The sequence below is a fragment of the Pelodiscus sinensis genome, chromosome 20, assembly GCF_052426305.1.
Source record: "Pelodiscus sinensis isolate ZL-2025 chromosome 20, ASM5242630v1, whole genome shotgun sequence".
Classification (NCBI taxonomy): Eukaryota; Metazoa; Chordata; order Testudines; family Trionychidae; genus Pelodiscus; species Pelodiscus sinensis.
The window spans coordinates 22,842,373-22,855,832 of NC_143071.1; the positions used below are offsets into that span (position 1 = coordinate 22,842,373).

The following is a 13,460-nucleotide window of genomic DNA, read 5'->3' on the forward strand; positions in this document are numbered from 1 at the left end:
AAAATCAGATCTAGCAGGGGAAGGGGAACAAAGTGGGGGGGAGGGGGAACAACAATTTAAGATATCAAGTTTTATTTAAATTAAATAAATACAGGGCTTTTAAAAAACACCTATTTTAAAAACTGAAATTATAATCTATTATAATCATTTTAATTAAATACAAAAAAACAAGATTGTTTCTGACAGCAAACATATTAGATATGTTTAGTTGTTTTTATAGGAAATCAAATGATTGAACTGGTGGAAGTCACCGGCTAAACACAGGGAACAAAAATTTGTTGATGTGCTATGCCAACATTTGATAGCATCAGCCTTTTCGGCATGTGCAGAGAGAGAGAGTTTTCTTTATTTCAGTTTATTCAGCTACTTCAAATTAATGACTAGTTTAGGAAAAGATAAGAAATCAAATGGGAGCTGAAAAAGCACAACAGTTGTTCTCTTCCTCCAATGTATGAATGAAAATTAGATGAGAATGGGTGAGATACCGTAGCTGTAAAATCTTGAAGGACATGATGACTAAAATGATCAGTAATTGTATTAACTACAGACAATACTGCCTTTATTAAATCAATTACTATTAAACATACAACATATTTTGTGGGAACAACCATGAGTATTCAGACTTAAGGTAGTTTTATTTAATAAAATTAAATGCTGTTTATGCATTTGGGACTTACATTACAAGTAAATTAATCAATTTAAGAAAGGTATCATTCATCATTTTCTAATATTAAAAATTAAGACAAATGTAAACGAACCTATATAATATCTTAAAAAATAAACAATGTATCTTGATTAGCAAAAAGCAGCACCAGATTTAGGGTGCGGATATGTTTAGTTGCAAATTAACATATTTTGACCACATTTACCAACAAACAAGAATCAACATTTGTTTAGAAAATAACTGAAAAGTACAAATACAAGAAAAACAAAAAAACAAACCACCACACACACCAATTCTTGCTTACTGATTCAAACCAGCATTAAAATGCATGATTTAATTAAACTGCATTAGTGCTTTATTTTTAGAAAATAAACTTGGTCTACTATGTATTCCAGTTACCATGACAGAACCCTATTATATTCCTTTTATCATTTTAGAACAAAATTCTGGCCTACTGTAGAGCTTTGTGAACATCTATTATATTGGCAGTCGCTTTCCTTATTATTTCCTTCTCTGAAGACTCCTTGCAGGATTTTCACTCCTGAGAGTTAGGCTATAAGGCTTTGATACCTACAGGCCATAAACAGTCCTGAAAGGCATCTTCAAGGAAACAAAATTACAATTTCTCCATCACTAAAGATATCTACTGAGCAAGGATTCTCAGTCTACCACAGACTGATAAAGACCTGCATCGATACAAATGCAGATACCCACGAGCTGAAGAGCTCTACTGGGAACCACAGCAATAGAAGATGCAGCACATGTTGAGCCACTGCTCCTGTGATCCACACCAGCAGTTCCTCTGGTGTGACTATACCACCATCAGAGCAACAGTGGCACGCATCAAGCTCATCAGCAGTTGTCTCTGGTCATGCTAGCATTATGTAAACAGGTCACATGAGATCCAAGCGCTGCACAGAGACCTTCTAAATCAAAAGGTGCTAGGGGCATTAGGGTCAGGGCAAGTAATTGTGCTAAGGAGAACTCCCCAGATATAGGCAAAAATCTCAGTGCAAAATGCACTAAACAGCTCGAGCTGTGGAGAAAGATGGAAGATGAGGCAGTCTTGGAGATGAGTTGAATAGGTCTTCAAATACACAATACCGTTTTGCTATATAGGCATTACATGAAGATTCTGCATGGCTTCCTTCTTCCCAAGTGTCAGAGATGTACTGAAACTTGAAGCAATTGAAGCCAATAGCCTCTGGAGCTGAAGTAACTCTGAAGTGAAGAGAATCAAAGTCTTAGGACAACAAGCTGTGGCTTTGAATAGTGCCAAGGTAAATAAGGTGTTCAAGTGTTCTGTGCACAACAGAAAAGCTAGGTCCAACAAATATTTCTCCAGTGACTCCAGAAGAAAGTACCATATCAGTGCTCCTGAACCAGTGGTTACAAGAACCACAAGGTATTCCAAATCACCTAGGAACAGGACTTGAGCAGGAGGGTTGCATGTGGAAAAGAATACCTGAAGTCTTCAACTTGATGGGTGGTTGGAATAGCCAAAATGAAGTGCACCTCCTATACGAGGCATCTTCACTGATTATGCTCAAGAATGCTCTAACGGAAAGGTTCCAAGATGAGTAGATGTGTAAGAAACAAATGTTCACCAATGAGGACTCCCACAAGTCCCATTGCCTCTGCACAACAATTTTAAATATGACTTCTTGCACCAAGGAACACAAGATCCAAAACTGATAAACGATGCAAAAATTATATCTTTAAAGGAAAATTAATTTAAAATCTATTCAAAGCAATTAAGGAGATAAGAAAGAACTTCCTTAGTTAAATCAACCAAGAGACAGTTACAGAAAAAGTCTTAATACATGATAAACAGTTAATTATCCTAATCCATTCATTGGATAACCACTGAACATTAGAAGGAGAAAAAAAAAATCACATTTGCCGCCACATTAGACACCCCAAGTTACAATGCAACAAGACAGAGCAACATATATTGTGATTCTCCAGTTGATACCAAGGCATACATCTAAAGCATAGGCCAGATATCTTTTATATAGTTTAAAAAAAATAGTAAAACAGCAGATATTCCTGCCATAAGCATTACATCAAAGACAACCCCCACAAGTCTGTGGAAAATACAAGAACATTTCTAGTGTAAGTGGTAAGATTACATATTTTATGATAAAAGCAGAAATGCATTCTAAAACGCAAACATATCAACTATTTCACAATAAAAATAAGTATTAATTTACCTTTGGTTTTTTGTTCAGCAGCCTGAAAGGAAAAAGAGTCAGAAATACTGGTCAGTATTAAGACACTTTTTAGTGTTGTTATATCCACCCTTGACCCTTTAAAACTCTCCCTCTTGCAGTAAAATTACTTGAACATTGAGTTTCAGGTTTCTCCTGGAGCAGATGATATCTTATTAGGCTGCAGTATTATCAAACAGTAATCTTTCTACTTCAAAATTAAGCCTCTTTACTTATGCTCTTAATGACCTGAAGTTAGCATCACTAACTTTGTTCTGACAATGAGTAGTCCTGCGATACCTTAAGAGAATCACAAGTTGCCACAGGACTACTTGTTTCCAAAAAGTTACAGACTAGTATGGCTACCCCCTGAGACGTTGTTTTGACAGTTAACATCAAAGTTGTATCCCAGTTGATATTTACTGCAAGTCTAATAAATTACAAGAAGCTACAGATGACACCCCAAAATATCGATACAATTATCAATGGTACTAACCTAGAGAAAGCCCATACACCAGAGGGAAGGGAGGGAAATAATTTTCGGTGGGGGGCCATGCCAAGATTTTGGAAAGTGGTCGAGGGCCGCATGTTTCTGTGGAGGAGATGCAGGACCTAGGATGAAGATTGTGTGCAGAAGGGCGCACGAGGTAAGGAACTGGGGTGCAGGAGATGGTATGAGGTCCGAGCAAGTTTGGGGAAGGAAGAGGTTGTGACCTGGTTTAGGGGAATGGGGAGCAGGGTTTGGAAGAGCATTTGGGTGCATGAGAGGATTCTGGCCTGGGGGAGGGGTGAAAGAGGGAGTACGGGATGTGGGAGCAAGTTGTGATCTAGGGAACAGGGGTGCAGAGGGTTTGGATAGTGACCTGGGGGAGGAAGTTGAGGTGTAGCAGGAGCAGGGGTGCCAGAGGCAGGCTCTGACTGGGAGGCGCTTACCTAAGTGTTTCCTGGCCAGCAGCCCTGCAGCACCCCCGAAGGCAGGCTGGATTACCTGCCTGCTGCAACCCCAAACTGCTTGAGACTGCAGGCTGCTCCCTCCACACTGCTCTCGGCTCTGGGAGAGGGAAGAGGTTTGCATTGCTCCCATCCTCTAGCCAATCTCCTATTGGCTGGTTGTTTCCAGCCAATAGGAGCTGAGGATTGAGCTGGGAGCAGGGAAATCACACAAAGCCCCCCTCTGACTGCAGAGCAGAAAGCTGTACGGACCGTGCTTTAAACCGTAGCAGCTGCATGTCTGAGGGTCCCAGCAGAATGGTCCCGCAGGCTGTATCCGATGGGTTGGTGGGCTGGATCTGGCCCCAGGGCCATATTTTGCCCAGCCCTGCCTTACACTGATGTAGTATGAAAAGTTTTGGTTTTTTTCTTTAAGAGAGATAGCTGACATATGCGAAGTTGACTTGTATAAATATTTATTTGGACCAAAGTGAATCAAAAGTCTGGAAGTCCAATTCTCGGAGATGAAATAGATAGTACAACCAAGTAGCTTCTTCAACACATCTTTACCCCATGTAGAAACTTTTCAGAATAATATTGTTCACTATGCTATTATAGTGGGGAGCACAATGTGCAGGAACATTTGTGCACACAATTAATGCTATCCAATTAATAAACTGAAGAACCATGAGATCAGTTCAATTGACCTCATACATCCTTAACTGCCCTATCTGTACTCCGCACACTGCTCCATCTCATCAGGACTACTTCCAGCATTCCAAACCCCTCAGGACACCCTTCAACCTGACACTTCTAAAAGTAAAAGTAATGACAAAAATTCCTTTCCTCCCTTGAAGCCAATGATTTACTGTATTCACTCCCAGAAGAATGACTATTTAAAGCCCAATTTAATGAGCCAAGGCTAAGAATAAGCAAAAGATACAACAGGGAGCTATGTATCCCTCTCCTTCCAATAAGACACTGAATCTGTTTCCCGTAAGAAACATTGCAATATGATTTACAGAAAGGCTATTTTAGAGGTTTCTAATATAAATTTTGCTTTCTTCTAGATGTCTAAAGTTGGACTTTTAGGAACTAAGTATTATGTCTTTGCAAGTGGCGGGATAAAAAAAAGCACCCTTGCTTTTCCTATGTAAACCATATGACCATACTGTTAATGGTAGATAGGGGTGATAAAGATTTATTGGCACTGCTCTTGGATTATCTATATCTATATCCATACCCAGTTTAGTGTGTTCATTTGTTTAGCTCCTCCTCCTAAACAGCCATCAAATTTGGTATGCAGCTTCCTCTTCTCCTAACTTAAAGCAAGGTTTGGCTGTGCCAGGACAACCTAAATCCTGGGGAAGGGACTGTTTTCCATCACATGCAAAGGGAAGAGCTGCTGTTTGGAGAGACACAATATGAGAGTGGCCACTGGGGGGCAGCGAGTGCACAAGAGAGCTATCCTGCAGAGTATCCACTGGGGGTAGCCATACCATTTTGCCTACCACCAGACAAAGAAAGGCGATCTTCTCTCTACCTAGATTCCCTCTAAGCTGCCCAACTGTTTAATGAGCCCCACACAGAGGCTCAGAGCTTCTGCACAGGCAGGGAGCTCAGCTGACTGGCTTGGGGAAGGGCCATCTCACTCAAAATCTTCAAACTGAGCTTCCTGCTTCAAACAGAGGAGCTCAGAGATCAGGTAGGGAGGATGGAAGGAGGGAAATAAGTGGCTGTGGGGAGACTTGTAGGATAGGGGAGTTTGGGGAAGATGAAGAGGGAGGGAGTAATGGCTGGGGGAAGTCGGAGAGAAGATGAGACCTATCTCCACCAGGAGAGAGAGAGAGGCAGAAACCCAGCATTCTCCTCAAGCCTCCTAAGCGAGGACAAGGGGAAGATGACTGCATAGGATAGGTGTGTGGGGGGGGGGGGGAAATGGGTGGGTATCTGTTGGCATTGGGTTGAGGTGGAAGTGGAAAGTTTGTTTGTGCTGTGTATCCCTTAACTCCCAACTAGGCAACTGGTGCCTGCAAGTCAGAGAAGGAGGATTTTATCCCAGCCCAAGTGGGCTGGGGGGAGCAGATTCCACAGGAGTAAGCAGGGGAAGAAAGGTGGAGGGAGCGCTGGCATCTGTATAGTGAAATGGAAATGGGGGGAGTCTGTTTGGGGTGCCTTGACTCACTTGCTGCAGTCCAGATGGCAGTCCTTTCTGTCTGTATAGGTTTGGGGGGGGGGGGGAAGCAGGCTACATGGGGGGGAGGGAGGTGCCAGGACATTTGCATGATTACATTTCAAACAAAGTTTATATATGTGTTAATGGTTTAAATGAATCTTTTTTCTTTCTTACCTTAAATGTTTTAGAGTGTTGCAGATATCAAACTCTGATCCTAATGATTTTTTAAAATCCTGTGTTGCTAATTACATGGTATATTTTATTGCATTAAGGCCAGATCTTTGCTATGTGGTCGAGTTCTGGCTCTTATGAGACAGAAGTAGCAAGTACTAGGTGTGATGTTAGTTGTTTTGTAGGATGAAACCTTATTTGCAAGCTCTTTGAAACATGGATCTGTCTACAAACCCTGAAGCCATGTGTTAATTTGCTCTAGGGCTTCTACTCTGAGTTGGTGACACATACAAACTGAAAGTTTCAAACCAGGAAAACTTCTCTGTTTTTACAGGTCTCTCTTTCACTTGTTCTTGTGTAGCATGAATCCTAAACATTTCCCAGAGAAACTATATAAGCCAGAGTGAATGCCTTTTACTCTCCTTTCCAGTGTCAGTAAATATTGTATAGTATTTGCAAGGAGAGCATGAGTATTTCTTGTTGACTCAGATTTGTTTAGCAGCTGAAAGCTGAGCTATGTGTAGATAATATGCATTGTGGTGCGTTTACTATCTTGAGTTGTTAGAAAGAATGATGATACATGTAATTCCAAGGGTAGTGCTAATTTCCTTCTATTTGATTTAATGTTAAATAAACATCACTCCTTATTAACTATCCCTTGTTTTAATATATTTTTTCAAAACCTACAGACTCTTGAAAGATTTTTTTTTATATATATATATATATATATATATATATATATATATATATATATATATATATATATATATATAGACACACACACACACACACAGCTCGACAATCTATATAATCTAATCTATTCACCCGTGGCGAGTAGATTACAACCCGGAAGAGCCGAGTTCAGGCAATCTGCGCATGCCCAGATTGCCGGACAGCGCAGCTGGCGAGTGGGGCGAGCCACAACTCAGCGAGCCGTGTGTGTGTGTGTGTGTGTGTGTGTATATTACTGTGTATATTACACACACACACACACACACACACACACACACGGCTCGCTGAGTTGTGGCTCGCCCCACTCGCCAGCTGCGCTGTCCGGCAATCTGGGCATGCGCAGATTGCCTGAACTCGGCTCTTCCGGGTTGTAATCTACTCGCCACGGGTGAATAGATTAGATTACATAGATTGTCGAGCCGTGTGTGTGTGTGTGTGTGTGTGTGTGTGTGTGTGTGTGTGTGTGTGTCATACACGGGGGAGAGAGAATATTTTGTTTGTGCCGGTGGTGCGCGCGCGCGCACACACACACACACTATCACAATATTGGTGTGGCACATAGGAAAGTTTCAACTCGCCCAAACGAAAATTCCACATGCAGCCTCAGGGCCTGGGGTTCCCTGCCCCCGAGGTAAGATTGCAGGGAGAGAAGAAATGGTCTTGTAATAAAGGCAGTTGATTACACACAGGATAAATGAGCTCATTCCCTGCCTATGCCACAGTAATACATAATGCTGAGTAATTCAAAAACCAAAATTTGGTCATTAATTGAGCAACCGCTCATTTCAAATTTGATACCCTCCCTCTACCCCCAAAATTGTGAATGTTTAGTGTGGCCAGAAGGAACAAGCACAAGCTTACAACTCAAGACCCTCTGACCCTGCTCACTGATTCACTGTGTGCCTTCATGCAAGTCTTTGTGTTAGCTTCCCCCTAGGTAAAATGAGGATAAAACAGTACAGGCAGTCCCCGGGTTACGTACAAGATAGGGACTGTAGGTTTGTTCTTAAGTTGAATCTGTATGTAAGTCGGAACTGGCGTCCAGATTCAGACACTGCTGAAACTGACCGCCAGTTCTGACTTACATACAGAATCAACTTAAGAACCCCAGGCGTCCCCAAGTCAGCTGCTGCTGAAACTGATCAGCAGCTGATTCCAGGAAGCCCGGGGCAGAGCAACTCTGCCTGGGGCTTCCTGTAGTCAGCGCTGGTCAGTTTCAGCAGAAGCTGACTTGGGGACGCCTGGGGCAGAGCAGCTGGGGTGCTACTGGACCAACCCAGCAGCACCCCATCTGCTCTGCCCCAGACGTCCTGATTCAGCCGCTGCTGAAACTGACCAGCAGCGGCTGAATCAGGACCTGGGGCAGAGCAGCTGGGGTGCTGCCGGGTTGGTCCAGTAGTGCCCACCGGCGCTGCAGGACCAATCGGCAGCGCCCCAGCTGCTCTGCCCCAGAGTCCAAAACAAAAGCCTGGTCTGCTGGGGGGGGGGAGCACACTAGCTGCGCCCCCCCCCCCAGCAGACCAGGGACACGGGGAGCAGAGCCGCAGCGGCAGCGGGGTGCCGCGCCTCTGAGGCTTTGCTCTGGCAAAGCCTCTGAGGCGCGGGACCCCCCGCGGCTGCGGCTTCAGTCAGGGTGCCTGTGGTCTGCTGGGGACCGTCCCCAGCAGACCACAGGCACCCGGACTGAAGCCGCAGCCGCGGGGGGTCCCGCGCCTCTGAGGCTTTGCCAGAGCAAAGCCTCAGAGGCGCGGGGAACCGCCGCTGCTGCCGCTTTGACTGAAGCGGCAGCAGCGGCGGTTCCCCGCGCCTCTGAGGCTTTGCTCTGGCAAAGCCTCAGAGGCGCGGGACCCCCCCGCGGCTGCGGCTTCAGTCCGGGTGCCTGTGGTCTGCTGGGGACCGTCCCCAGCAGACCACAGGCATCCAGACTGGAGCGGCAGCAGCGGGGGTTCCCGCGCTTCTGAGGCTTTGCTCTGGCAAAGCCTCAGAAGCGCAGGAACCCGCCCACTGCTGCCGCTTGGGTCCCGGTGCCTGTGGTCTGCTGGGGACGGTCCCCAGCAGACCACAGGCACCGGCACCCAAGTGGCAGCAGCAGCGGTTCCCGCGCTTCCGAGGCTTTGCTCTGGCAAAGCCTCAGAAGCGCGGGAACCCGCCTGGTGCCCCTGGTCTGCTGGAGACGGTCTCCAGCAGACCAGGGGCACCGGAGCAGCTTACGAACGGGGCTTTCTCGCCCCGACTTCCGGGGCGAGAAAGCCCCGTTCGTAAGTGCGGATCCGACATAAGTCGGATCCGCGTAAGTCGGGGACTGCCTGTACTCCCTTTTCTTGAAGTAGAAAAATCCAATCATATTTTAAAGCTTTGATAGTATGCTGGTCCCATAAAGAGAGACTATGAGGAAAAGAACTGTTCTGTACTCAATGCAAAATTTGAATGGTGTACACCAGGGCTACTCAACACGTGGCCATTGGTCCATCTGTTTGCGGCCCGCCGTGCAGTTTGCGTTTATGTGGGACTCAACATGTGGCCCATGGCTGGGATCCTTTAAACATGGCCTCCACTGGGAACACTCTCCAGAATGGAGAGATGATGTAAGTATCATTGTGATCCCCAGGGCTTCCAAAATTGAGTAACCCTGGTGTACAATTAAATTAAGGGAAGGGGAACTAAATGTTGAAAGAAACAAAAATATTTACCAGTTACTTCATTCCTTCAGCATCATTCATTGTCTACACTAAAGGCAGAAAGGATTCCTTTAGAAAAGGAATTATGGGATAATGTATTTAAAAGCCTATTACAATGCATAGGCAAAAAAAGCAGAATTAAGGCTGAGCACAAGAACTTAAGAATGGCCATACTCGGTCACACCAAAGGTTCATCTAGCGCAGTGTCCTGTCTTCCAACAGTGGCCAATGCCAGACGCCCCAGTGGGAGTTAACAGGTGATCATCATGTGATCCATCTCCTGTCATCCATTTCCAGACAAACAAGAGGCTAGCCATTCCTACTTATACTGGCTAATAGCCATTGATAGAACTAAACTCCATGAATGTATCTAGTTCTTTTTTGAACCCTGTTATTCTCTTGGACATCATAACATCTTCTAGCAAGGAGTTCCACAAGTTGATTCTGAGCTGACTGAAAATCTTCCTTTTGTTTTAAACTTGCTGCCTGTTACTTTCATTTGGTGATCCCCTAGTTCTTATATTGTGGGAATAAGTAAATAACTTTTCCTTATTCACTCTTTCCATACCAGTCATGATTTTATAGACCTCTATCATATCCCCCCCCCCTTAGTCTCCTCTTTTCTAAGATGAGAAGTCCATGTCTTTTTAATCTCTCTTCATAGGGGATCCATTCCAAACCCCTAATCACTTTTGTTGCCCTTTCCTGAACCTTTTCCAATGCCAATAGATCTTCTTTCAGATAAGGAGACCACATCTATATGCTGTATTCAAGATGTAGGTGTACCATGGTTCTAAAGACAGGCAATAAAATATTCTCTGTGTTATTCTCTATCCCTTTAATTATTCCTAACATTCTATTTGCTTTTTTTGACTGCCACTGCAAACTGAATGGATGTTGTCAGAGAACTATCCAGTGACTCCAAGATCTCTCTCTTGGAGACTACTTTAGCTACAACCACTCATCATATTGGGTGTATAGTTGGGATTATTTTTTCCAATGTGCATTACTTTACATTTATCAACATTAAATTTCATTTGCCATTTTGTTGCCCAATCACAGTTTGGAGAGATCTGTTTGAAGCTCTTCACAGTCTGCTTTGGTCTTAACTATCATGAGCCGTTTGGTATCATCTGCAAATTTTGCCATCTCATTGTTTACCTTTCTCCAGATCATTTATAAATAAGTTGAACAGGACTGGTCCTAAGACAGACCTTTGGGGGACACCAATAGTCACCTCTCTCCATTTTGAAAATTCCTACCCTTGTTTTCCTGTCTTTTAACCAATTATCTACAGTTCTTTGAGGGGGTCAGCAATCATGTGGGCAAGGGGGAACCAGTGGATACAGTATACTTAGATTTCCCTCACCAAAGGCTCTTAAGTAAAGTAAGCAAAATGCAGGACAATGTAGCACTTTAAAGACTAACAAGATGGTTTATTAGATGATGAGCTTCCAGACCCACTTCCTCAGATCAAATAGTGGAAGAAAATAGTCACAACCATATATACCAAAGGATACAATTAAAGAAATGAACACATATGAAAAGGACAAATCACATTTCAGAACAGAAGGGGGATGCAGGGGGGGAGGAAGGAAGGTAAGTGTCTGTGAATTGATGATATTAGAGGTGGGGAGAGTGGGATGTCTGTGAGCTAATGGTATTAGAGGTGATAATTGGGGAAGCTATCTTGGTAATGGGTAAGATAGTTTGAGTATTTGTTCATTCCTTCTCGGAGAGTGTCGAATTTTAACATGAATGACAGTTCAGAGGATTCCCTTTCAAGTGCAGATGTAAAAAGTCTTTGTAGCAGACGGTAGCAGGCCTTTCGGCACAGACGGGCACAAAAGTGTCCGTCTGCTATGTACATTGGACAAACATCTCAGACACTTCGCCAAAGGATTAATGCCCACAAAACAGATATCAGACAGGATCACAAAGAAAAAACAGTTTCTTGCCATTTTAACCGGAAAGGACACTCTCAATGACTTAACCACCTGCATTCTGCTACAAAGACCTTCCTTCCTTAATCTATCCATAGAAATTCTATGGAACATTTTGGTTCATTTAAGACTTTTACTTTATTTGATTATACATATTCTTTCACATATAATGCCACTCACCCATCAGTATGACCTGTTCTGTCCTTCCCATGTATTTTGTACCCTTGTATGACTGTGTCCCATTGATTGTTTCTGTGATGCCAATATCCTGCTAGAATGAGGCACTCTAGTTCACCCATCTTATTATTTAGGCTTCTAGCATTTGTGTATAAGCACTTTAAAAATTTGTCACTATTTATGTCTGCCATTTCCTGATGTTACATGCTTTCATTTGATTGTTTCAGCTGATCTAACTATCATTTTCCATCCTCTCCTCCTGATTAAAACTTAGAGAATCTCTATTCTCATATAAGAGAGATGTCTGATCCATGTGCTCCCCCACACCTATCAGCTTTCAATGCATGATGTAATTTATTAGCTTTCAAGACCTTGCATTTTCACCCTAAATATAGTATTTTGCACACAAGTTCTATTGATTGCAAATACCAATTAATAATGAATTATAATACATATGGTTTCTGGTACGAATATTAGTAGCATAACTTTTGAATAGGCATTATTCTGAGGTAAATGACTCTATATAAAAGGTTTTAACATGGACTATATTTCTCAATGCCACTGCAGTAGCTATTATGTAAGTACTAGAACATACAGTAAAACTCCATTGGTCCGGCATCTAATGGTCTACCACCATCAGGAACCTGGAAGTGCTTCGGGCAGCCGGACCATTGGAGCTGCTCTGCCCCCGGCTTCCCCGATTCAGCCACTGCTGAAACTGACTAGCGGCTGAATCGGGGAAGCCGGGGGCAGAGCAGCTGGCATACTGCCAAGTAGGTCCCATAGCACTGCCCCTCGGCACTGCGGGACCAACCCAGCAACACCCCAGCTGTCCCCAATTCAGCTGCTGCTGAAACTGACCAGTGGCTGACTCCGGGAAGCAGAGCAGCTGGGGTGCTACCGGGTTGGTCCGGTAGTGCAGCCCCATGGCGCTGTGGGACCAACCTGGCAGAACCCCAGCTGCTCTGCTGCAGGCGTCCCGATTCAGCTGCTGCTGAAACTGACCAGCAGCGGCTAAATCGGGGACGCCCGGGGCAGAGCTGGACTATCGGAAGGGGGGGGCTATGAGGAGTCTGGGGTGGCATCCCCCCCACACCACCCTAGACCCCTCATAGCCCCCCCTTCCAATAGTCCGTCATATCTGATAATCCGGCACCCATAAAGGTGCCGGATTATTGGAAGTTTACTGTATTGTTAATCTCTGCATGACAGTTAATATTTTCCCCTCACTTTCATTTAAACTATTTTACATTTTTAAAGGAACTTTCCATATTTCTTATTCTATTATTGTGCTTTTACTAAACAAATCATTGCGCATGTTTGAATAAGTGCTTATGACATGTAGTGCTGTAAGCTGGAGCTATGAATTTTAATTTGATTTTTAATATTTACATTTAAAATGCAAATAACTGATAATTTATATATGATATTCTACCAAATGTTAATAAATTTTCCTACTCTCTTGCCTAATTATCCAAGATCTCTCATGTTTGAAAAAGAACCCCATGGGAGGAAATATTTGTGTAAGTATCATTCTAAATGAAAGGATATGGGCAGCCTCAAATAGGACCAATAAAAACCCAACGCATGTTATTCCCTAAATTTCTCAAGGCATAAAAAAACCCACTGGTGCTATTTGCAGAATGCTAGAAGAGTTAAGACTTAATAGATTCATTGAAAACGTATATCTCCATAATTTTCACCTTATCACTTAAATGGAAATCAAATCCATATATTTAGCAACTTTGAAAACACAAGGAAAAAAAGTAGTAAAATTGC

General features: G+C 43.4%; 1 protein-coding gene across 5 annotated transcripts in view; it reads right to left on the reverse strand.

The window, feature by feature from the left end:
• Positions 1–13,460, reverse strand: part of TNRC6C (trinucleotide repeat containing adaptor 6C) — a 351,877-nt gene that overhangs the window by 303,079 nt on the left and 35,338 nt on the right. For 4 of the 5 annotated variants that reach the window (XM_075903557.2, XM_014573581.4, XM_075903558.2 and 1 more), the window contains one exon: positions 2,878–2,899. The exons of the other annotated variant lie outside the window; for it this stretch is intronic. In XM_075903557.2, coding sequence (XP_075759672.1) covers positions 2,878–2,899 — 22 coding nt within the window. The remainder of the gene's footprint in view (positions 1–2,877; positions 2,900–13,460) is intronic. 5 annotated transcript variants of the gene reach the window in all.